This window comes from Mus caroli, unplaced genomic scaffold (genome assembly GCF_978045245.1).
Source record: "Mus caroli unplaced genomic scaffold, Mus_caroli_1 scaffold_9, whole genome shotgun sequence".
Taxonomy (NCBI): Eukaryota; Metazoa; Chordata; class Mammalia; order Rodentia; family Muridae; genus Mus; species Mus caroli.
The window spans coordinates 2,513,675-2,540,171 of NW_028227264.1; the positions used below are offsets into that span (position 1 = coordinate 2,513,675).

General features: G+C 43.1%; 1 protein-coding gene across 15 annotated transcripts in view; it reads right to left on the reverse strand.

Moving 5' to 3' along the window:
• The window catches only part of Syne1 (spectrin repeat containing nuclear envelope protein 1), a 504,890-nt gene that overhangs the window by 249,484 nt on the left and 228,909 nt on the right, over nt 1-26,497 (reverse strand). For all 15 annotated transcript variants that reach the window (XM_085842609.1, XM_085842616.1, XM_085842617.1 and 12 more), the window contains 11 exons: nt 24,531-24,632; nt 22,093-22,296; nt 18,721-18,928; nt 17,414-17,526; nt 14,886-15,091; nt 13,979-14,134; nt 10,304-10,595; nt 8,642-8,814; nt 5,369-5,678; nt 4,732-4,896; nt 916-1,272 (listed from right to left, as the gene is read on the reverse strand). In XM_085842609.1, the coding sequence (XP_085698735.1) occupies nt 916-1,272; nt 4,732-4,896; nt 5,369-5,678; nt 8,642-8,814; nt 10,304-10,595; nt 13,979-14,134; nt 14,886-15,091; nt 17,414-17,526; nt 18,721-18,928; nt 22,093-22,296; nt 24,531-24,632 (2,286 nt within the window). The remainder of the gene's footprint in view (nt 1-915; nt 1,273-4,731; nt 4,897-5,368; nt 5,679-8,641; nt 8,815-10,303; nt 10,596-13,978; nt 14,135-14,885; nt 15,092-17,413; nt 17,527-18,720; nt 18,929-22,092; nt 22,297-24,530; nt 24,633-26,497) is intronic.

The window sequence follows — 26,497 nt, forward strand, 5'->3', positions numbered from 1 at the left end:
ACACTCTCTCTCTCTCTCTCTCTCTCTCTCTCTCACACACACACACACACATGTTCATTTAAACAAGACAGCGCTGGAAATACTCTGTGACTTCTCAATAGGCTGGAGCTATTTCGAAATGATTATAACATAAATAGAAGCAGAGACATTGACTTCACTAAACTTCCTTTTAAGGACAGCTGTGATTTTGAGCGTTATAAAGCAGCAAATATTGAGAGCATTGCCAAGGCACCCAAGAGGAATCAGAGAAGGAAGAGATTGGTAAGCGTCAGCCTGCCCCCCCCCTCCCTTTTCTGCTTCTTTTTCTCAGGTTCTAAGAGTGGTAATAGGTTTGTGTTTTGTTTTGTTTTTTTTTTTTTAAGCCCTAGAAGGTGTCTAGTAAATGTTAATCTGTATTAACAAGCTAATTCAAGTTCAGCTGTCAAAATCATGAAGAGGATAAACAGACACTGTGAAAACTATCAGTTGTGGCTCAGCAAATTATCAAATGTGCTTTTCCATGCTATAAACTCAATCACTTAATTGTTTGAAAGAGTTAACTGGCAACGAGGGAGCTAGCTATGACTCTCTGTCTATTTATGCCTCTGCCCACAGGGCATTTTCCAAACTGAATGGCTGATACAGTATTGCAAACTCTTACACCATCAGAAAGAAAGTAAAATATCGCCACAAGAGAAAGAATGTTTTCCTACGGGACATAATAGCATCTCCCTCCTACTTATGCTAACTTTTACCAAAGTTTGATTTATAGAATAGGAGGGGGAAAAAGACACTTTGCAAACTTACGGAATACTTTTTTTCTGCCTCTGAGGGCTGCATGCACTTAGTTATCATAACCCGTTTTTAGCAACCACAGGAGTCGAAGAAATATTTAGCTTATTCACCCCAACAGTAAACAGGAAGGCAACCACTTACACGTCCTTTGTGCCAGCATTCCACGATCTCCTCGTCAGAGTTCTTGCCTTCCAGGAGGGTGAGCTGCTGGGCCCACGTTTTCAGAAGGGTGCTGAACTGTTCCAGGGCCTGCTCGAGTTGGGTCACCTGGCCAAAGAACTCCTGCTCCGAGAGAGCCATTTCACTGACTAGGCTCTCCAGGCTGCTCTGTGTTTGGAAGAGGCAGTCTTCCCACTGCCTCCAGTCGGCGCGCAGGGCCTGCATCTCCGAGTTCAGAAGCTCACACCCACTGGCAGCTGTGTTCTGTTTCACAGCCGGGGCCAGCGACTCCACTCTGCTTAGGCGGCCTGCACCGATCTCTCTGGAATCTATCAGCTCCTGTAATGGAATATTGCCATGGAAACCAAGGAGGCCCTTAGTCACTTGGGCTACCAGTTTTCAACATGTGTGCAGATCAGGACTCTGTCCTGCTATGAAGTTTGAGCAAATGTACACAGGGAATGGCAGTCGTTGTGTCTATACTCTCCTAAGTTATATTAGCAGGAGTCAGTCTCAAGTGTGTCTGACTTATTGCAAAATCATGCAGGGCGTCGCAGTGTCTGCGCTGCCTGGACGGGCACTATTTAGATATGTGGAAGTGTGGTGTTCAGCTCCTATAGACTAAAAAGAGTCCTAGGACCCTTACTCCCCCTTATGTGGATGCATAAATGAACTGTGCCCTGTCTGTAGTCTCTAATTTCCATCATCTCCCATAGAAGGGTGGCTTAAATCATTTCTTCCCTGCTGGGAGTCAGGCTGACCCACAGCCAGAAGAGAACCAGCCTTCCTCAACCTCAGATATTTCTTTACCTAAGGAGGCATTTTTATGGTCACTGAAATTAATAATTCACAATGAACTTAATTAAAAGTTTAAAGCAAACTCTAGCCTAGGTTTGTTTATTGCTGGCATTTCTCCCTGGGGGAGGGGGGTAGAGGGAGGGGGAGGGGGGAAGATGAAACCCCTTCACCAGAAATGTGGCAATTCAGATGCCATGTTTAGTGCTGTGGTTCACATAGAGAAAGGACTTTATGGTATGATTAGAATATTCATTGTGAAATAGGCAAGCCAGGGCATGTCCTTGAAAATTAAGTGCTTCTAATGACAAATTCTTGTTAAAGTGGTCATTCTGGTGCAAACATAACGTGTATTGCTAAGGCTGGATTTTGTCAGTGTTAAAGCAAAAATTATGTCTTCAGTCCTGGTTAGGTAGAAAGGAAGAAGATTATTAGGGCAGAAACAAGAGACAGGAGAGGAGGAGGAGGACGAGGAAGAGGAGGAAACAAGACCAATTACAAGCTAACCACAGAAAATCAGGCCATTGAGTTCATACATGTATCATGGAAGTGTGAAGCAGAATAGGTATTTTAACTAGTCCATATTTAACTAGTCCATATAACACACTTTGCATTTTACTTAATTAGCCTGAGGTTAATCTGTCTTCTCAAGGTACAAACAATAGAGGCACACTTTGATGTAGATCATTTACAGTGCCCAATTATATGGCAGTCAAAAGCACAATAACGTGAGACATAATTTTACATATGTGTAGGCGTGTTCTTACACACGGTAGTTTATGTGTATGTAGTGAGCCTTTCTTGGCAGCAGGATTCTAAAAGTTATGTTTGTTCATCAGTACATAGAGTGGTTTGTGGTTAAAAAGAGAAAAATTATAGCTTAGAAAGTGCTACATCTAACAAGATTGCTTTAGAACATGATATTCAACCTTACAGACATTTTTCAGATTTTGGACTTCCAAGAGTCTGCTGTCAAAGGTCACTTTCTTCAATTCCCTCAGATCCATTACCTCAGTTTCATTTGGTGGGAGGGTACGTCCACGCTTGCTGACTCTGATTCCATTCACATGGATTACCTTTGTGTTAGGGTGTGCGCTTGCATGTGTGATGCACGCAAGTGGACGGGTGTGCACAGCTTCTGCATGTCCATGCAGAGATTAGAATGGGACATCAAGAGTCTTTCTTTGTCTCTCTCTGCTTTGCTTTCTTGAGTTGAGATATCTCATGAAGCCAGAAGCTCACCGTTTTTGTTAGGCTGACTGGCAACCACCTGTTGCTCACTTAACAGTGCTGGGGTTACAGGCTCACCACTATGCCCAGATATTTACATGAGTGCTGAGAACTACTTAAGACCTCATACTTGGAGAGCAAGTGTTCCTCCATAGGGAGCCATCTCCTTAGCCCTCGTCCAGATCGTCAATTAGGGCATTGTAATTCACAGTGCTTCAGATTAGATTTTGCATAGATTTTCTTGTCCTGTATTTAAACTCTTTACGTATACATGCATGTCCACTCATGTGTCCATCCATGTAGACACTGTGTTTCCACTTTGCATATTCTGAGTGAGGGATTCCACAGGATGGGGGTAGGCTGAGCCTCAAAGGGCAGGAGTCATACTTCCTTTACCTCCTCAAAGGGTTTCAGGTTAACTTTTCACAAGCTTGATTTAGCACTACTGTCTATTCCCTCCTAAATCTGTGCAACCTGGTAGGTCCTTCACTCCACGCACCACTCTCAGAGTGGAAATGGCTCTCAGGCTTGCCAAAGAGCCCAAGTGTCAAACCCAGAGGCGACCTTCAACATCAGCAGTCATGGTGACCGTGCAATTCTCCTCTTTTTCCCTCTCTTTCAAAACTCTTTTAACCTGAAGCACACCTGGGTTTGGAGTTTGTGGTCCTGATTCTATTTGCTAGACATGTTATAGACCCAACCTGCTCTGGGACTTCAACTACAGACTATGTCATAGTAGTTGATAATGTCATCTCTTCAAATGAGCCTCCTGACCTTCAAGACTGTTGTGAGAACTCGGTGCCTCCTGGATTTTACTTTCCCCTAGTGGTGCAAGTTTGATCTGCTCATCACTGAACATCTCCCCCACATCACAGGCTTCTCTACGGGTACTTATGTTCCCTAGGTAAGGCCTCTGTGAGTTTAGTGTAAAGACTTAACTTTTACACCTGGCTATTATACTTGTTTGTATGCTTAATTATTTATTTTATGTATTTGTTTAATTTCTTTTGATACAGGTTTTTCCAATGCACTCCTTACTGGTCTATGACTTGCTGTGTGGACCAGGGTGGTGTTGAACTGATGAGAGTCCTCTTACCTATCCTCTAAAGTATTCACGTGTGTAGTACCATGCCTGGCTCACCCTTGACTTTGGCACTCCATCATGAGCCCATCCGTCTCTTTCTCAAACCCACTGGACTTTCTTCCTCAGTGCACTTCATGGCCAGGCATTGTGCTCAGTTTTTATATGACTCTCTCACTTAGGCTTCCGAAGCTCCTTAGAGCTGGTTCTGGAATTTTTTTTTTAACTCTTTTCTGTATTTCCAACAAGACTTGAGGGCATTGATAGAAGTGACTTTTCCAAAAACAGAGCTAGAAAGTCAGGAGATGAAAGATGATATGGAATGCCCTTTGGCTTCAGAAAAGACTTTCAAGTTCAGGCTACACTGGTTTTTGTCAGTCCAATCGGGCACTGTTTTCTTAGACTCTCCTAGTACAGCAATATGTACATCTGCATAAGAAACACATACAGGTCAGCCCACAGTTTGCTCATAAGTGGAACTAAATTCCTTGCAATTACTTTCTTGAACTTTGTGTTTAGAGTTGCTGATGCACAAAACAATAAAACACCAAGCAAAACTAGGAAGAAAACATTAAAAACAAGCAAACAAACAAACCCCCCAGAATCTTATCCACCAAGTCCTTATCACAAATCTGCCACCATACTGAAGAACCTGTGGATCGATGCAGAAAAATATCGGCTAGAATGCTCACCTTGATTTTCAACAGCTTTTTCTGGGTAGCTGGTGGATCCCCAGATGTGTCCGACCAGCGGTGAAGCTCTTCCTTTGCAGAGTGGAGCCAATCTGCGAATTCCTGGACAGCATCTAAGTACATGAGGTGGTCTTTCACAAGGTCCTCCACTGTCCTCATTTTCTCCTATTTAACAAAGAGAAACTGTGTGAACAGTCGTAGTCACTGCAAAAACGAGATTGTGAAATGACACTCGATAGAGGTTTTTAGGTAGCACAGAAGACTTCAGGTTTTACTCTTGGGTTCCCCGTGATTTTTTTTTTTTTGTATAGAATAGAGTTTATTCAAGGCATGGGGAGGGGAGTTAAGAGGGTAGTAGAGGCAGAGAAAAGCAGAGAGGGGGGAGGGTAGAGGAGTAGTGGCTGGCCATGAGTATATAAAGAGAGAGGAGGAAAAGGGATGGGGAGAGAGGGGGGAAGGCAAGCAGAGACAGAGCAAGACAGCAAGAAGAGGAGCAAGCCTCCATGAATTTAATATCTTAAAAAGAAACCATTCCTAGCAGAGGTAGGTAGATCTCTGTGAGCCTGAGGTTACCCTGAGCTACACATGGAAGCTCCTCACCTCTAAAGTGAAGCTTTTGTATTGGTCTAAAGCTCACCTTGGCCACAGTCATTATGTCCTGAAACTGAGTTCTCAGTTCCTCCTGGCCAGCCTCTTTGAAGGACTCATCCTGGGTCTTCTGGTAGAGCTCCCTGGACTTTGCTGCTAGTTGCTGCAGAGCTCCTGTGTGGTCCTCTGCCTCAGACACTATGGATTGAAAGTGGTCCAGCAAGGAAAACTTCTCCTTGAGCCCTGGCTGCAGCTGTAAAGGATGCTCTAGTCTCTGGTCCACTGATTCCATCCACTGCTCCAACTGGCTTTTCTTCTCTAGATAGTCATTCCATTGGTCAATCACAGACTCCAGGGTGCTGGAATGAGGGTCACACACTGTAAAACTGAGATTCAATTTTGCTGTCTCTACCAAAACACAAATAAAGGCCAAGGGATCTGTTTAAAGTGCTTTGCTTATTGTAATGAAATGTTGCTTTTGAGGGTAGGGAGAAACATTTTTTTTTGATGTGCCACAAATAGGGTATGGTTTCTTCAAAGTTAATATATGCTAGAATTTTAAGTGAGCTGATGCTGTGTGTGTGTGTGTGTGTGTGTGTGTGTGTGTGCATGAGCACACATACCTAGGCATATATCTTCCAAATGGTAATTGTCTCAAGTGAACAGATAATTTATATATTACATTGTGGTTAGGAAACTTAGTACTCTACTGTTAATTAAATTCTGCTTAGCACAAATCAGTTCTTAAATTTTCTAGTGCAAAGTCTATATTACTAATATCAGATGTAATTACTTGTTCACTCCCAGCTAAATTTGAAGTATTTTGCCTGGGTAAATACTATGGTTTTAGACTATGCACACATAAAGGCCAATTCTTTTGTGTTAAACATGTGACTAAATGAAGACTCAATGTATTTATAGGAAACACAGTCACATATTTAACAGTCAGGTCCCCAGATTTCTTAATAGAAAATAAATGATTTCCAGAATGACATAAGGAAAGACTCTTATTGAACTTTAATACTCTCTCCTTCCCTCCTCGTTTCCCTTTCTCTTCTCTGTCTTTCCCTCACCTCCCTTTCCTTGTCTCACTCCCTCCTTAATTTCATCTTCTCTCTCTGTCATCCCCCCCCCACCACCACTCAAACTGCTAGGAAGTAATTAATAGACCAGAACACAGACTATGCTACGTTCATGCTGAGTGAATGTCCCTGGCACCTCTTGCCTAGTACCCTGCTTTTCTGGAATCAGAATAAGATAGTTAATGAACTTCCATCTCTTGCTCAAATTGTTGCTTCTGAATTAGTATGTATTAGTATTCTGTATTGGTATGATCATGTAGTCTCATAGAGTCCTATCATATCAGACTCATAGGCTCAAAGCATTCCTGAAAGTTTAAAAAGTCTAAATCGATGTCATACACCAGAAGTCACCAAAGCCACCTTCTTCTGCCACAGCTCAGGATCTTTTGAAAACTCTTGGTATTACAGTCTGAGTCAGAGCCTCTGGAAGGTCTCCCCAGCTAGCAGGCAAAACGGATTTTTGTCTTGGTTCATTGTTTGCCACAATCACTGCAACAAGGAAACCACCCAGCATGGAGCTGTCAGATTTAATTTCTTGCCAAAATAAGAGTCAGAGCTCTGAATCTGTTTCTTGGATTTAACATTTTTCTGTAACATCTGAAAAAAAAAAAAAAAAAAAAAAAACCAGCCCTCCTGCATCTCTATTCACATTCTACAAAGCTGAAAGCTGGCCAGGTGCCAACCACTGGGGCATTGTTTATGCTCTACAGTTTACTATAGAACGGGAGAATCCCCAGAGGGTCCCACTCTTTCCTTTGCTGATCACTGGGAGTTATGACAGAGATGGGATGTCCCGTCTGCCTAGAAAGCCTCTTACTGTAAAACCAAGAACTGAGGCAAAGGCAAACAAATCCCATGCCGATGTTAGGTGGCCCTGCTGCTGCCTGCGTGGTAGGAGACAGCTGCAGTGCCTTTTCTGACCTCAATGGCACAGCATCTTCTGCTTATATATTTGTTGTGGTCACTTTGGGACCCACTTCTGGAGCCCTTAGGTAGTAGAGAGGTTCCAGAATACGGATTCTGGATGTGTTTTAATCTAATTCTCAGTGGTAGTGTTTTATCCAACAAGATAGCTGGATATGTAAAGATAATTTGAGAGAAGACTCAGAGAAGGTGAAGGCTTCCATTTATAATAAACAAGGACACACTTTTTCCCCACCTCTTCATCAGTAATGGGCACAGCACAGATCTACATTCCCTCCCTTCCTTTCCCATCTTTGTTCTTCCTTTGCTTCTTTCCTATCAACTAAGATTAATTTTTAAACTACACAGAAAGCTGTGTGTATTAGTGGGACCATGTTGTATTTCGATACATGGATATGTGTTTGAATCAAACTAAGCACATTCTTTCTTGACAACGTTCTACGTTCATTCTAGGGTGAGACTTTCCACTACATTTCCTCCTAGGTCTCTGAAATGTGTACTACTCAATTGTGACTTTCCTTATCCTGCTGTGTATGGGGCACTGCAGATTCTCTTGCTCATATCTAATTATATCTGCGAGCATCCATTTCTATCCTGTCTCCCTGATATGCTCCCTGGTCTGTGGTATTCACCACACTACTGTAACCTCACTGGATCACCTTTAGAGAGTCCACCCCAGGGTGGAATCAGACCATAATGTTACAGCTCCAAAATCTTCATAACGGGTTAATGATCAGCTGCACGAGAACATGCCCCACTTTATGGAATTTCAGCTCTCTGAAGCTTAGCCACTAAGCGCCTGGACATCTATAGCATTGTGATAACACACACACATCCCACATCACCGGCTCAGTGTGATAATTCCAGGATGAGGAACAGACACATGCTTTAAACTTGGTCATCAGCACTATAATTTGGTAACAACACTTCCCTGCATGTGCCTGTAAATAGCTAAGACCTATTAAAGAATTGCTTGACTTATTATTAAGTATTCTTTAAATATTCTTGACTTAAAATGAGATATTTTCCCCAAGCTTGTGTTATGTGCAAGGTTCCATGAAAGACACTGGGTGGAAGTTGTGGAGAATGGATAAAAATATTTTGAAAAGAAAACACAGACGCAAAGCACACTAACATACCAGCACTAGACTCTGCCCCTTGGGGAATAAAACACAGGCAAAGACAGGCAATGCCTGCACACAGCAAAAATAACCTGCTTGGTAATTCCACTGCAGGCTGCTTAGATGCTGCACCATGGCTTTAGGAAACTGCTGGGTTTTATTTGGGCAAATAAGCATTAGAGAAGATTGTTGCACCTTTGCGCATGGACAGCCGAACTCATGACCTCAGCCCACGCCTTTTTGAGCATCTCCAGCTGATCCTGAATCGCCTGCTGCCCCTCCTTGTTGCTGCTTCTTAAGGCCTGGTCCCCTTTGCCAATGGCCAGATTCAACTTTACTTCTCCTTCACCTTTCATAAGGAGAATGTCCTGGGGGATGGGGGGGTGGGGGGGGAGAGAAGGAAATGTCTGTCAGTGGGAATGAAAACCTCTTATGCTAAACAATGGCAGCTTCCTAGAATTAAGGGGCCAAGGTCTGAAATGAGTCAGTTTTCAAGCATGAAAATCTAAGTTTAATCCCCAGAACCCACATAAAAGAACCCACATAAAAACCCGGATCCTTGGGGATCCTCAGAGACTAATCCACCAACCAAAGAACATACACAGGCTAGACCTAGGCTTCCCTGCACATATGTAGCAGATGTGCAATTTGGTTTTCATGTAGGTCCTGGACAACTGTAACAGGGGCTATCCCAACAGCTGTTGCCTGTGCATGGAATATATTCTACTAGCTGGGCTGTCTTGTCTGCTCTCAGTGGGAGAGTATGTGCCTAGGTCTGCAGAGACTTGATGTGCCAGGGTGGGGGATATCTGGTGGGGAGGGGCACTTGCTCAGAGGAGAAGTGGAGGAGGAATAGAGAGAAGGATTGTGGGAGGGAGTGACTGGGAGGTGGGCAGTGAGTGGGACATAAAGTAAATAAGTTAAAAAACAAACAAACAAACAAACAGCTGGGAGTGGTGGCATGTACCTGTATTCTTAGCTCTGGGGAGGCAGAGAGAGGTAGATAAGGGGCTTCCCGGCTGGCCAGACTAGCCTGCTACAGGAGCTCCTGGCTAATGAGAGACTCAAAAACCTAGGTGTTTGGTGACTGAGGAAGGACAGTGCCACAGGCATGCACACCCTGATCACTGCACCTCCTGTTCACCAGCCAAGATAACTAAGGTGGGAATATCTCATCATAAAATGAAAGCAGTAAATTTACATAGACACTAGGCTAGACTGATATAAGCTGGATATAAGAAGTATGGGGTCCAAAGACCAGTTTAAATTTCTGGAAAACTTTGGGCCACCAGTCAACAATTACAATTTTGTTGAGTGGGTTCAGTGAGCAAAAATGAATTTAACCAATGAAGACATATCTTCAGAGAAGGTAGCTTCTCCCTTTCGTTGCCTGCTTGATTCCCATGGTTCAAGGTAATGTCCACCAGAAGGCCTTGTTCAAGGTCATGTGACTGGAAGTCTTCCTGTCTTGTGTTTACAAAGAGCCCCTATCACTCCATTCACAGCCCAGATCTATGCTTTGTACTAACAGTTCACACACTGGTCTCTGACCTCTTGGAACACAGGCACTAACCACTATTCTATACTCCCAACAATGCCCATAGCACTTGTAACAGAGTAAGTGTTTAGTGAACTTTGATGGTTAACTACTGAATGAAACAAATAAGCAAACAAAAACTAAAGCTATTAAAACAAAAACATTCCTTTCCCCAAAAGGAGAATAAACAGTTTCTCTGAGTGTTTGATTCATTCCCCCCTCTCCCACATTTTCATTGGACACTTCCCAGATGACAAGGACCAGTTCTAGATTTGTGCCTGGACTCAGAGCAATGGGTAGCAGTTGTGGGCTGCACATACCTGAATCTGTGACAATCGCCCCTCCAATGTCTCCTTGTTCCCAAGAGTGCTCTCTGCAAAAGCCAACTTGTCTTGCACATCCTTCACCCGGGCCCACATACTCTGTGTGGCTTCTTCCAGAGCCTCATGCTCCTTCAGGGCCAGCTGACAGCTGCGCAGCTTTTCCTTGGTGACTCGGAGAAGGCTCTGGTAGCTGGTAAGGAGCTGGGTGCTCCGGCAGCCTCCCTTCCCTGCACTGTGGCTTTCTTCGCTGAGAAGCTGCCCTCTCTGGGAGAGCTTGTCGAGGGACTCTCTGGACAAACAGAATTTCTTTTTTTAGTTTCAGGATTCTGGATCCAGGGGAATGAAAAATGACTGTTGACATTGGATCAGGATTCAGACAAGAGCTCATAGCTGATATGACTTTAACATTAAGATGCTGGGAACAAGGCTGTCTCTTTGCCTTCTTAATGTAGTCAATGCCTGTCAGGGAATATGAATCCATTTCTGCCATATCTCCTTCATTTACATCTCAGTGGTGGAGCCTATCTTTCTAGGAGATCAGTCCAGAAAGTGGGCTCAGCTCATCTCGATCATCCTTCCATTTGTGTTTGCTAGCCTAACTCTGAGAAGCTCCCATGCTCTGCTGTGACTGTTACAGTTCAAGTGTGAAGTGTCCCCCTCATTGGCCCAAGGTTTAGGACACTCGGTTCCCAGCAGCTAGTGATATGTCGGAAGTTTGGGGAGGTGGAGCCTTGCTGGAGGGAATATGTCACTCAGGGTGAGCCTTGACATTTTATAGCCTGGCTCTACTTTCCATTCACTCTGTATTTCCTGACTGCTGATTCAGTGTTATAGGAGGGCTGGCCTTCCCCTGCCCCCCAGTGCCACTCCTCCCCCACTTTTCCCACTACGGTGAACATCAAGCCAGAATCAAGCCTTCCTTCTCCATGTCTTCTGTGGAGTACGTTGTCTCAGCAACAAAACAAGTAATTAGCAAAGTGGGCATCTCTCCATGGCAAGGTGTCCAAAGGCAGAACCAAAGCCAGCCAGGGGCCCTGTCTCAATAGTTATCAAACTGGGCTGCCAAACAAGTACTGTGGCTGTGTCACCTTATCCTTGGGTTCCACATCTGCAGATTCCAGCAACAATGTACTGAATCTGTATTTTAAATGATCATGTCTGTACTGAACACACACAGACTTTTCTCCATCTTTCTACTCACTGATCAACAGCACAACAGCTACTTCTGTAACATCTGCTTTGCTGTAATTAAAAGCCAGTCCACTGGGGAAGGATATGAGCAGGTTAGATAAAGTAATACCCAATTCATATAATTGGGTGCTCATGGCTCTTGATCTCTGCTGGGGTCCTGGATGAAGGAAGTGCCACATATACTTTTGGGTGATTTTTAGTCATGACATGAATTCTGCTGGGAGTTTGCAATTTTTTTCTTAAAGATAAGAGGACTGGCACATTCGACCATAGAGAGGACTGGGTGGAAGCAGAGAAAGACTGTGGTGTGAATTCAACTGTTTTTACTCTGACTATGATCCCAGTGATTTGTTTGATTAAGCAAGTGGGCTCTGCTGTCTCCTGCCTCAGACAGACATTGCTCTTCAGGGTGCACAGTAAGGAGCCCAAGTTCTAAACCAAGCTGCACTCACTGGAAACCCTTTGACCTTGCCATCGAGGCAAAACGGGAAAGTTCTAGGAATGGAGCAAGAACACAAGGAACAAAATGTTGCAAATGGCAGTGGTGTCAAAAGATAAGGGGACTCTGCTCAGGGGAGGAGTCAGGGCAGCACTGAAGGGAGACTGCAGAAGAGAGGGGCTGAGGGAGAGCCAGACCTAGTGGCCACAGCTCGCAGGCACTAATGATATTGTAAGGATGAGTGAGCAGGATAGAGCTGGAACCTACGATGTATGAGGACATGTATGGGAGTTGGGGGTGTCCTAGGCGTGATTTTGTAGTTTTCTATAGTTACGTCAGCTTCTTTTGGCAGTGAACACAAGGTAATTCTCTAAAGGGAAATAAAGTTTTGTTGTTTTGTTTTGTTTTTGGTTTTTTTTGGTGGTAGGGAGTGGGGGGCAGGGTCTCTCTTTTTTTTTTAATTTTTAATATTTTTATTACATATTTTCCTCAATTACATTTCCAATGTTATCCCAAAAGTCCCCCATAGCGCCCCCCACTTCCCTACCCACCCATTCCCATTCTTTTGGCCCTGGCATTCCCCTATATTGGGGCATATAAAGTTTGCAAGTCCAATGGGCCTCTCTTTCCATTGATGGCCGACTAGACCATCTTTCGATACATATGCAGCTAGAGACAAGAGCTCCGGGGTTCTGGTTAGTACATCATGTTGTTCCAACAATAGGGTTGCAGATCCCTTTAGCTCCTTGGGTACTTTCTCTAGCTTCTCCATTGGGAGCCCTGTGATACATCCAATAGCTGACTGTGAACATCCACTCCTGTGTTTGCTAGGCCCCGGCATCGTCTCACAAGAGACAGCTATATTTGGGTCCTTTCAGCAAAATCTTGCTAGTGTATGCAATGGTGTCAGCGTTTAGAAGCTGCTTATGGGATGGATCAAAACAACCCTGAGATTCCACCTCACACCAGTCAGAATGGCTAAGATCAAAAATTCAGGTGACAGCAGATGCTGGCGAGGATGTGGAGAAAGAGGAACACTCCTCCATTGTTGGTGGGATTGCAAGCTTGTACAACCACTCTGGAAATCAGTCTGGCAGTTCCTCAGAAAATTGGACATAGTACTACCGGAGGATCCAGCAATACCTCTCCTGGGCATATATCCAGAAGATGTCCCAACCGGTAAAAAGGACACATGCTCCACTATGTTCATAGCAGCCCTATTTATAATAGCCAGAAGCTGGAAAGAACCCAGATGTCCCTCAACAGAGGAATGGATACAGAAATTATGGTACATTTACACAATGGAGTACTACTCAGCTATTAAAAAGAATGAATTTATGAAATTCCTAGCCAAATGGATGGACCTGGAGGGCATCATCTTGAGTGAAGTAACACAATCACAAAAGAACTCACACAATATGTATTCACTGATAAGTGGATATTAGCCCAAAACTTAGGATACCCAAGATATGAGATACAATTTGCTAAACGCATGAAACTCAAGAAGAATGAAGACCAAAGTATGGACACTGTGCCCCTTCTTAGAATTGGGAACAAAACACCCAGGGAAGGAGTTACAGAGACAAAGTTCGTAGCTGTGATGAAAGGATGGACCATTTAGAGACTGCCGTATCCAGGGGCAGGGTCTCTCTGTGTAGCATTGGCTATCCTGGAACTCTCTCTGTAGACTAGCCTGGCCCTGAACACACAGAGATCCACCTGCCTCTGCCTCCTGAGGGCTGGTGTTAAAGACATGTGCTACCCCCCCCCCACCCCCCCACCCCCCAGCTTAAATGAAGTTGTTGTTGTTGTTTTTGTTTTTAAAACCAAATCTCTGAAGAGCTAAAGCAAAGTTATATAAAGGAGCAGCCCAATTTCTTGAGGAAAGGAAAAGGAAACGAGGCCCACACCTTTTGCAGGCTACACCACTGCCATAAGGAAGGCAGCCTGGGTGGTTGAGATACTCAGGAACAGAAGAAATCACTACCAACAGCAACCAATAAAACCAGCCAGAAACCAAGCAAGTAACTAACGAGCCCTACCTGGCAGCCAGAAGTTCTCCCAGGAACATCTCCACCTTACGGACTTCGTTTTTCTTCTCGGAAATATGGTGTTTACTCTCCCCTAAGTTTTCTGTTTTTAACCTTTCCTCCATCTCATGGATCCATAAGTTCAATTTTCTGTGCTGGTCCTCAAAGCTAAAGAGGAAAAACGACATCTTAGAAAACGCTCCATGTGTCTATTCCTGTCCCGACAGCTGAGGTTACTACAACGTCTTCTTTGCAGCAATTAAAGCCTCATGAGTTTTCAACTCATAAAGAGAATTCAACAAGAAGCTTTCATAAATAGTCCGACTGCCACAAGTAAGACAGCCTGATCCTATGGATGCCTTTTCTCCCTGGAACAAGGAGTTTTGCCTCCAGTGTTATATTCTCTTTCATCAATGTGTGTGTGTGTGTGTGTGTGTGTGTGTGTGTGTGTGTGTGTGTGTGTGTGTGTGTGTCTGCACATGCATGCATGGAAGTGTGCACGTGATTGTGCCTGTGTATATGTGTAACTGATTGGAATCTTAATCCATGAAACTCAATAGCTGTTTTCTACCAAGATTATCCCAACAGAAGTAAATACAACAGGAAAGAAATTGGTTTTAATATTCTGAGTTACCCAAACTTTCTGAAGTGGCATACAGCCAGGTTATGTATAATTACCAGTGGATATAATTTCTTGGCTTTATTTTTTCTGCATAAGAAATGAAGCCAAATGAGACTTTTAAAAGCAGTCATCAATTATTTTATTAGAATTAGCCTGGTGCTCAAGGCAGGCCAACATTCATTGTAATTTCTACTCACAGTTCAAACACTATTTGTGTCTTCACATGAATAGTCCCCATCAAGTGTTTGAAAAGTCCTTCTGTGTGTGGTGAAACCCACATTTACTATAACAACCTACCTCCCCAGCTCTGAAACACAGTCCTGGAGAGCCTGCTTCTCTTTAAGGCATTGTTTCAGGAAAGCTTGGAATTCTTCATTGGCTTTTGTGATTTGCTCCTGGATGCTGCTAACAATCTGCTTGGGCAGATGTGCATACAGAGTTTGTCCTTCCTGAGTCACCACGTCCAGCTTACTCTGCCCATCACTGAGCGAATCCAGGACACCCTGGAAGTCAAGGTAAGATAGATAGTGGCTGTTATAAACAGGATTCTTCATTACAATGTTGAGCTGAGACAATAAAGTAAGGAGGAAGCAAGGCATAGACTAGAGGGAAAAGGCCTAACAAGGCGAGCTTGGATAAAACTGGGGCTTTGTCCCTCCTTAGAATGGGGAACAAAATACCCATGTAAGGAGTTACAGAGAAAAGTTTGGCGATGAGACGGAAGGAACGACCATGCAGAGACTGCCCCATCCGGGGATCCATATCATAATCAATTGCCAAACAGACATAATTACGTATGCCAGCAAGATTTTGCTGACAGAACCCTGATATAGCTGTCTCTTGTGAGGCTATGCCAGTTCCTGGCAAATACAGAAGTGGATGCTCAGAGTCATCTATTGAATGGAACACACGGCCCTCAATGTAGGAACTAGAGAAAGTACCCAAGGAGCTGAAAGGTTCTGTAACCCTATAGGAGGGACAGCAATATAAACTAACCAGTACCCCCTGAGCTCGTGTCTCTAGCTGCATATGTAGCAGAAGATGGCCTAATCGACCATCATTGGGAGGAGAGGCCCTTGGTCTTGCAAAGATTATATACTCCAATACAGGGGAATACCAGGGCCAGGAAGCGGGAGTGGGTGGGTTGGAGATAAGGGTGGGGAGGGTATAAGGGACTTTTGGGATAGCATTTGAATTGTAAATGAAGAAAATATCTTCATTAAAAAAAAAAACCAGGGCTCCTAATTGAGGCAGTGCATGATGGGGAGAGCAATTGGAAACGAGGAGAAATTGAAAACAGTATGCTAGATAAAAGTAGAATCTCACCAGAGTTTCCTGTTCCTAATGTCACACTGTCCTAGCTCCAGTTCCCATCTCCTCATGGTGTTAGTGTAACAGGTCTGTATCCAGACAGCTACTCTGTGTCTTCCTCATCTTCTCTTGTCTACTCTATACAAAGTCCAGTCCTCAGGACCCAATCTTCCTTTGTTTGAATGTACCTCTCCTTTGGAAGATCTGTGCTTGGGCTTCCACAAAACAAGGGAATCCCAGAATTAAATGCTAGTCATATCTCCCTTGAATTCCAGACTATTCCATCAATTGTCCCCATGATATTTCTGTGTGGAATTCCACAAAGTAGAGGACAATTCCAAGTCTGAATTTATCATCCCTCTTCCCAAAACCAGCCTGGACATGAAATAACTTGACTTTCAATATGGTGGTTTACTGACAGTATTTTATCATTCAATGGGCCACATAATTCTATCTTAATAGAGAATTTGGGGAGGTTGTTTAATACAGTATAGGCTGGCCTCAAACCTAAGATACTCTTGTGGCAATATCCTGAGTGCCAGCATCACAGGCTTGCACCACCACAGTGGGCCTCGTTGATTTTTTAAAAATAAACATTGGTTTTATAATGCACTGTGCTGCATTCAGATAATTGGCTATGAAAACTTGGCTAAAACCTCATTTGAATCTATTTTTCATCTTTAAAATCTTCCTAGATGCATATATTTTCTTTAGTCAATAAAACCCAAGTAATCTGTGATTGCCATTATTGTTTCTAAACTTAGACCCCCAAGTTAAGAAGACCAAAGAAGACACACGATATATTTTTCCATTAAAACCCAGAAAACAAACAACTCTCAGAAGTCTCTCAATAGTGGTAGAAAATACTTATGCCTTTGCTGCTATAAAAATTAAAATTAAGTTTCACTTGGAATGACTTTAAAGAATGGCCAGTGGGTTAAAAGCTAGAGAAAGAGGGAAGGGATCAAAATACTTTCCAGCTTGCTCTTTTTTTTTTTTTTTTTGATGAATTTTCTTGTTGCCTAACCCCTTCTGACTCAACAGCCAACTCCATGGTGGAAAGAAGAAAAGATGGATCAAAAGAAGAAGGTTCAGGCAAAGAAACAGTCTGAGTCTGGCACAAGGCAGTGACTGCGTTTGTGGTAAGGAAGGGACATCATCAGCATCACTGCATCGACATCAGGGCACAGCATTCACACCAGCACTACAGCACCAGAGCATTCATATAATCACCATAGCATCAGAGCATCAACATCAGGCCACAGCATGGACATCAGGACCACAGCATCACTTGGTCCATATCAGCAACATGGCACTCATATTAGCAATACAGCATCCGTATCAGTAATACAGCATCTATATCAGCACCACAGCATCCACATCAACACCATAGCATCACAGCATCCATATCAGCACCATGGTATCCACATCAGTACCACAACACCAGAGCATTCATAGAATCACCATAGCACCACAGCATCACAGCATCCATATAAGGATATCAGCACCCATACCTGAAGATCGTGGAGCCTGGCTTCGAGAATTTGGCTGTCACCAGTTAGATTAGAAGATTCTCTGGCTGCTGCTTTTGCTCCTAAAAACCATTCTTGGAATTCTTTCATAGAACCTTTTGAAAATTCAGAAAAGAATAGATAAATTCAAAATGCTGAGTGAAATCCTAGGACAGTTGCAATGAATTATTTCTCCATTCCAGTCCTTTCCTTCCTGCTCTTTAAAACACTCCAAAAATAAAACAATAATATAGATCTACAGTCATGAATATTAATGGTAGAATGGAGAAATTACATCAAAGAGACCAAAAAGTTTTAAAGCACTAGAAGTATTTGATTTCCTCTTATTTTCCTTTATTTTGGTAAAGAGTTTGTAAGAATCCCAGGAGAAATGTACTCAAGAGCATTAAAGATATGTGTGCACATTGTGTGTGTGTGTGTGTGTGTGTGTGTGTGTGTATGTGTGTGTGTGTGTGTGTGTGTATGTGTATGAAGGCCAAAAGTCTGCAGCAGCTGTCTTCCTGTTTCTCTACATGTTATTTCTGGCTATCAAGTCCCTCAGTAAACCTTGATTTCGTATGTTCATCTAGACTATCTGTCTAGTGAGCTGCAATGATCCATCCATCTCTTCCTTCCCAGCACTAAGAAGACAGACATGTGCCACCCAAGTCAGCTTTTTATAGGATGCAGAGGATCCATACCCAGCGCCTCATGCTTGAATAGCAAGCTATTTACCCACGAGCCCTCCCCCAGCCCGAAAGAAAGCTTTTCTTTGTGGCCTCATCAGGGACCACTTCCTTTACCACACTGACTTAGAAAAGATGAAGGAAAATAAGAATGATGTTCCAGCATCAACGTGGAAGACAGCTTCTCAGAGACAGAAATGGAGAGTTGGAGGTTTCTGGACCATATGGCTATCATTGCTATGGCCTTTTCTACCATCCGTGCGCATAGGAACAATTCATCCTAGCACGGTGAAGTGTGTAGCTATTTGGCTAGCCATTTCTGACCACTTGAACAGAGGCAGTTCTTCACACATGTAAGCTCCTATATGGAAGAGCCAGATATAATTCAGAATCATCAAAATGGCCAGATATGTGGTCCCTCATGGGGAGAGGGGATAGTCTCCAAAAGGTGAGAGTGTCTGTAACAGAACCTCTGTCATCCAAATCTCACAGAGCGGGAGTGAATTTGAAACATTAATCTCACTAAAAGGTTTGGTCAAATTTCTGCTGGCAGTTTCTGAGCAGCATTTGGTCCAAACCCTTTCTCATAAACAGATGATTCAGACTAAAAGCCCTTCAGCTCACCACTGAAGTGTTTTTCCAGAGAGTCCTGTATGCTGGCCTGGGTTTGGGAGCACAGCTGGCTTGTGGCTTCATGTTTCTTTATTAGCCCAGTCATTGCACGGCCCAGGCTCTCCAACTCCACTGAGTGGTACTTCCGGCACAGACTGTTGAGCTCTTCTTGAGTGGAGATGATGCTGTTTTGTTGACTTTGAAGTTCTTTTCGTATGTCCTATGTGATGAAGGCACACTGTGAATATACTGTGAAGGATGAACACCCCATTAAAGAGATATATTGTAATTATTTCTCCTGGTATGTTTTTAAGATCTGAAATGACTAATGTCAAAATCTCCTCAGTTATGCATACTTGTAGGTTGAATTCAAAAGCTTCTTCTATATATGATAAGTATCTATACCTATAAGATCTTATCACTGAGGTCACGTAAACATGATATATATATATATATATATATATATATATATATATATATATATATCTCAGCATGGATGGATGGAATCTCACAAGACCTCACCCCTAGACAAAGAGCTATAGGAAGTCAATGGTTGCCAAAACAGGGATAATCAGTCTTCTCTGAGGACGGCTTCCCAGACAAGTTATCCAGTCTCAGTGGTCAGCCCTAAGCATGTGTATATATGATCAACATCAAATGGACTCAGTAGCTTACATGCATGTGTGTGCATGCCCATGCATGTACGCATGCATGAACACACACACACACACACATACACACATACACACACCAATAATAATTATTAAAGAAAGCGGGGCGTGATGGCGCACGCCTTTAATCCCACCACTCGGGAGGCAGAGGCAGGCGGATTTCTGAGTTTGAGGCCAGCCTGGTCTACAAAGTGAGTTCTAGGACATCCAGAGCTATACAGAGAAACCCTGTCTCAAAAAACCATAAAAAAAAATTATTAAAGAAGACATCATGAATTTGAGAAAAAGTGGGGGGCATAGAAGGAGTAGGAGTGGGGGAAAGGTTGGGATAGAAATGATGTAACTACAATACTCAAGCAAGAATCTCAAAAACAAAAGAAATATTAAAAAATTGAAAAAAATCCATGTAATAGACAAACTGTATATTTTATAAACCTGTGTGTGTATTCATGTATTGCAATCATGTGCGCATGTGGAGTTTAGATGACATCTACCAGGATCTTTCCATCTTGATTTTTGAGACAGGGTCTCTCATTGGACTGGATGGAGCTCTCCTTGTCTATTTGACAGGGTCTCTCATTGGACTACTCTCAGACATAGCTAGGCTGGCTGAGTCCCAGGGATTTATATGTCCATGCCCAGCAGTACAAGCTTGTTCAGCAAGCAGATTTCCAACAGAGCTGTCTCCTAGTCCAGTATTGACTCTTTAATAAATCATATCAGTTCTCCTGGGTTTAAAAAAAAAAAAAACAGCTACTGGAGAGTGGTTAGAATCTGGGTTGTAATCTAGGCCCTCAGGCTAATTTAACAGGTTGTCATCAGCTATGATCCTGAGTTCAAGTTCTACATTAGAAATGACTGCAGCTCCCATTCTTCAGAGGGGCACCATGTGTGTTTGTGTAGGGATTACAGGCTACGAAGACACACTGGCAGTTGATTTAAAGCTCTATGTCCTTGTCTGTAGCATAGAATGGCTGGAGAGATGGCTCGGTGATTAAGAGTTCATGCTTTTCTCGCTGACCCATGTAGGTTCCCAATACCTGGGTTACCCACAACCACCTTCAACTCCTGCTCTGAGCCTTGTTCTGCACTCTGGGCACCTGGACTCATATGAGCATACACACACATACACAGGGAGAGAGAGACACACAGAGACAGAGGCAGAGACAGAGAGAGACGGAGAGAGACCGAGAGAGGGAGACAGAGAAAGAGAGACAGAGAGACAGAGACAGAGAGGGAAAGAAGAGATTTTTTTCAAAAGAACAATGTTGAAAAGTCAACACAATATGTACATTTTACAAACAGTTGAGTGGAATTGTTGTCTGTTAACATGAAGAGAGGACAGAGGATGATTTCCTATGTTCACAGCAGCCTTATTTATAATAGCCAGAAAGAAGCTGGAAAGAACCCAGATGTCCCTCAACAGAAGAATGGATACAGAAAACGTGGTACATTTACACAATGGAGTACTACTCAGCTATTAAAAACAATGAATTTGTGAAATTCTTGGACAAATGGATGTATCTGGAGGATATCATCTTTAGTGAGGTAACCCAATCACAAAAGAAGTCATTAGATATGCACTCACTGATAAGTGGATATTAGCCCAGAAACATAGAACACCTAAGATACAATTTGCAAAACACAAGAAAATCAAGAAGAGGGAAGACCAATGGGTGGATACTTCATTCCTCCTTAGAATAGGGAACAAAATACCCATGAAAAGACAAAGTTTGGAGCTAAGACAAAAGGATGGACTATCGGGAGACTACCCAACTCGGGGATCCATCCCATAATCAGTCACCAAAACCAGACACTATTGCATATGCCAGAAAGATTTTGATAAAGGGACCCTGGTATAGCTGTTTTGTATGAGGCTATGCCAGTGCCTGGCAAATGCAGAAGTGGATGCTCACAGTCATCTATAGGATGGAACACAGGGCCCCTAATGGAGGAGCTAGAGAAAGTACCCAAGGAGCTGAAGGGATCTGCAACCCTATAGGTGGAACAACAATATGAATTAATCAGTACCCCCAGAGCTCGTGTCTCTAGCTGCATATGTAGCAGAAGATGGCCTAATCGGCCATCAGTGGAAAGAGAGGCCCCTTGGTCTTGCAAACTTTATATGCTCCAGTACAGGGGAATGCCAGGGCCAAGAAGCAGGAGTGGGTGGGGAGGGGAACAGGGCAGGGGGAGGGTATAGGGAACTTTCGGGATAGCATTTGAAATTTGAAATGTATATAAAGAAAATATCTAATAAAAAATGAAAAAAAATTACAGAGTTCTTCAGATGAGCATGTTCAAATTAAAAACAAGGATAGTTATGCGATGAAAAACTACTTGAGGTTCAAGCTTAAAAAAATTGATACAAAGTCGAGTTGGAGAGATGGCTCAGCAGTTAAGAGTATTGACTGCTCTTCGAGAGGTCCTGAGTTCAATTCCCAGCAACCATATGGTGACTCACAACCACCTATAATAATACCTGACACTGTCTTCTGGAGTGTCTGAAGACAGCTACAATGTACTTATATGTATATAATAAAAATAATTTTTTTTATATACACACACACTATATATAAACTGTATATTTGTGTCATTATGAGTCGGTTAGTCTGGGTGTTAATACTTTTAATATGAAAATTGAAAGCAGATATTATATCTTTATCATAGTTGTAAAACAGGAGAATTAATAATAGAATAGTTTTTGACCCACCTTGACTTTCTTCAGCCCTTCGCAAGTCTCGGTTTGGGCACATCTGGTCAATGATTCCTCCACATTGATCAGCCACACTGTGATGTCCTTGACAAATCTCTCCACTTGGGTCCTCTGAGCCGTGAAATCCTTCAGGGTTCCCCTTGCTTCCTCGGTGATTTCTTTGGCGTGTTCCAGCTTCTGCCTTAAGTCTGCTTCTATAAACTAAATACAAAGCTCAATTTCGTGAAAATCTGAGAGGACGGAAAGCACACTCACCAGCTAGGAATTCTGTTTACGAGTAACTCCATCAAGAACACATTAGGCTAACCATAGAAGCCTCTCTAATACTAATAGCTTTTCCCAGGATGGAAAACCAGGGAGTGTGGGCTGCCAACCATATTGAGAGAGGGGAAAGAGCAGCATCGCAGCTAACCCTTCTCTCAGAGTGTGGTGTTGATGGAGGTTCCAGGGAAGAGAAGATCACATCGTCAAAGAAAAGCTGGACCAAAAGTCTGCTGTTAATTCTCCTTCCAAGGGACATGCACACGAGCCTGTCTGGTTCCTACTCTGATTGGAGGAAGCCCACCATAGGATTTAATGGCAAAACAATTTTATTCTGTAAGATATTTATTTTCTTCTCCTGGGAGGAGGTATTTCAGGAAAGTTGATTTTGGTGTGTGTATCCTGAGTTAATAAAAGGACTTATAAGTACTCTAAACTAAGAAAAATGATCTTAATCCCACAACTCAAATATCCGTGCTATTTGGCAAAATCAGCAAACATAAAGGCTTGTTGTATTCTTTTTTTTTTTTTTTTTTTTTTTAATGCCTAGCTTAGAGCAGCTGCAAGCAAGAAGCTGAGAGCATCTTTTCTTCTTGCTCTGCTGTGAGTTTCAACCCCTGCTTGGCACAGCTGGAGGTTCCACAGGCTGGCTGGGAGGGGCCAGCGAGAGGTGGGAGAGGCCTCTGAACAAGACTCCAGGATGACTGTGAGCTGCCTCACACAGCCCCTGCTTCTCTAGGTCTGTGGGTTTTTTTTTTTTTCTGAGAATGCTTTCATTGCTGAGACCAACCCCTTCTCACCTGAGAGCCCCCCTCCCCAGCTGAAGGTCCCTGGAGGAGCTTGAGTATAGAGTACACTCTTTCCTGCCCCCTCACCCTCTCCTTTCTCAGCCCAAGGCATCTCTGCTTTCATGCCCCAGAAAGCCTTCTTAGACAAACCAGCTGTCCTCACGCTGTGGACTCTAAGGGTGGTCTCTTTCTTCAATCATAACTTTTGGGTTGAGCCCACGTGCTGATACACACTCTCCCTCCCCCAAGCCCCACAACTGCGGCTGAGATGCTGGCCAACCACACAAACCTTTAGTCTTTGGCAAATACATCAGAAGTCAGCCAGCCTGCCTGGCAGGGTTTAGAAACCAGAGGCTGGTGGCTGCTAGCTGCAAGGGACAAATGAGGCTGCCCTCTAAGTGGTGTCACAGAAATTCTTTTTTTTATACTTAAGGACAATTAAGAGATATCACCTGACCTCCTTGGGGAAGGGGTGGGGCAAGTGGAGAGAAAGAGAAGGAGAGATGCAGAACAATAGTAGCTGACACCCCAAATCCTTGCTAAATCCTCCCTCTGCAATAGCCGGAGGTCCAAATACATGGGACCAAAGTCATCATCCCGTTTTATTCCAGCCATGAATAGGAATGGCCTTTCCTTTGCTTCGGGTGAAATGTCCAACATTCCCATACGTGCATGAGATCAGGGCCAAGCATGGCCTGCCAGTTAAAGAGAAAGTCAAAGACAATGGTACAAGAAAAGAGAACAAATCCACGAGCATAACTAATAAATAAATAAAAATAGGCAAAGGTACCACAGAGGTGTCAGCTAGAAGTTAGTGAGGCTGTCAGCCGAAGTGGTAAGCCTTACAACATTGGGTTCATCTAGAGCTCAGACATTAGAGTAGCCTAGGTTCCCTGGCCAACCCCGCTTCCCCCTGCCCTGCCTTGGAAGTCTTGGGACTGGGACCATCTACGGGGCTATTAAGGGACATTAGTCCTTGCCCTGTCCCCAGGCCCAGTTACTAAATGAATTAACACATTATTAGTAAGATCACATATGTATTAAGAGGCAGGGTTCTGTTCTTGTCTAAGCACGAAATGGACCAAGAAACAATCAAGTTGATACTGCACTCAAAATTCATAAAGGAAAACTACCCTTATAATAACATTATAATGCTTGAATTGTAAATGTGCCATAAATATTGACACACTGAATTCTACTGATGTTAATGCTTACTTCCCTGTATATGAAAAAAAAAAAAAACACGTTTGCCAAGAATTATGATGATATAGAAACACACACACACACACACACAATCCACACACATTTTGTATTTTGGGAGCAAGGATGTAAGTGACTGGCTGTTATGTGGTATTTATTAGAAAAGTCATCTGAATTCACACTCACCTGAAGTTCTGTTGGTGTTTCTGGATTTTTCGTTAGTTCTTTAAGATTGTTGATTTTGGAACGCAGTTCTTCCAATTTTAAGGCTTTGATTTTAACTTCAGACTATGGAAGCAAAGACACAGGGAAAGGCATCACTAATCCACAGACCAGCGGCCAGCTATGCTTGGCCTCTCGTACTAAGAGCGGCCAGGATGCCGGCGTCAAGCAGTCTTCAGAAAAACTTCTACTTTTTTCACAAGTGTGGAAAATGTTATCATTTAAGTTCACTCTGAATAACAGGGGTATGTGGGTTGGGAATTTCTTTCTTCCCACCCTCTTTTATTGGAAAAAAAATCCCCTGGAAAAAATGAAACACTGACCAAAAGTGTTGAGTCAGTCAGGATCTCCACTAGGCTGTTATTTCTTCATTAGCAGTATTATTATCAGTTACTATGGCAACGTTGAAGTCTTACAGAAGCATGCTAATACACATCAGGACTGCCCAGCTATAAAGGTACCGTTAGCAGTACCCAGAAGATACACTTCAGATTAATATTTACACAACCTTGAAGGAAAAATAATTTTGACATCTGATGTGTTCCCTCCCATTCTTTGCACCAATAGTTAATGTCTGGAAGGATCCTAAACCAAGAATCATTACTGAGCAAAGATACACATAAACTGCATAGTTTTGAGTTGCAAAAGAATATTTAATAAAAGAGCCTCATCAGCTTGAAAAACAGACCTTACTGCTTTGTGAACACAGTTTCCAATGTCCTGAGCTCAGAAAGCAATTCACTGCCAGGCCTGGTGGCCTTTTGCAGAATCAGCCAGGCAGTCAGGGAGCAACTCTGCTGGGCTACGCTCATTTCAAGTATGGTGAGAAGAAAGGCCTAGCAGTAGGAAGGACAGGGTTCCGTCCTGGGTTGGTTCCAGCATACTGACTTACTAACTGACATGTCACATGGTCCTTTCAGAGAGACTCAACCTAGCCACACTGAAGAAGGGCTTCAGGGACACAGGCAGTATTTTCTGCAGTTGTCAAAAAAGGCTGATTTGGTGACTTCCTGTCCTACAAAAAACCATGCTTCAGTATATACCACTGCGGCAGGCCCTAATCATGATGTCACTGTCTCTGTGGAGAAGGAAGGCACACAGCATTTCATGGCATGCCCAGTGTCTGCTGCAGATGTAACAGACACCACAAATCCAAAGGCTTAGCGCATGTATGATAAGTATTAATAAACTATGATGACTTTGAGACATGGTCTTGCTATGTGGCTAAGCTAGGCTCAAATTTGTAACCATCTCTCTGTCTCAGCCTCCCAAGGGCTGTGATTATCGGTTTGGTCCACCATCACACCTGGCAAAGATGATAAATTTCAACCGTTCATTAATTTTGTTTTCAATAGAATTTATTGAAGTGTAAGCTTATTTACAGTTATGCTCTTTAAAATATATTTGTGTGCTTTGCCTGCTGTCTGTATGTGCGATGTAAGCATGTCTAGTGCCCATTCAGGCTAGAGAGAAAGTACTAGGTCCCCAGGAACTGCAAGCACAAATGGCTGTGAGATGCTATCTTGGTGCTGGGGATTGAACCCAGGTCCTCTATAAGAGCAGCAGGTACTCTTAGCCATGGAGCCATAGCTCCAGGTCATACAATTCATTTTAAAAAAATATTTAATTTACTTTTAAAATTGTGTGTCTGTGTACACATATGTGTTTGTGCTGTGTGGGCAAACATGTGCTGTGTGTGCATATGTGCTTATGTTTATATTTGTGTAAGTGCACATAATTGCAGGTGCCTGTGGGGGTCAGAAGCACTGTACCCTCCTGGAGGTACGCATTGCTGTGAGCTTACCAACATGGGTGCTGGGAAGTGATCTTAGGTCCTCTGCAAGAGCAAGGCACACTCTTACCACTAAGCCATGGTTCCAGCCATTCAACTGGGTTGCTTATTATTTATTATTATTATATTTTATGGTATG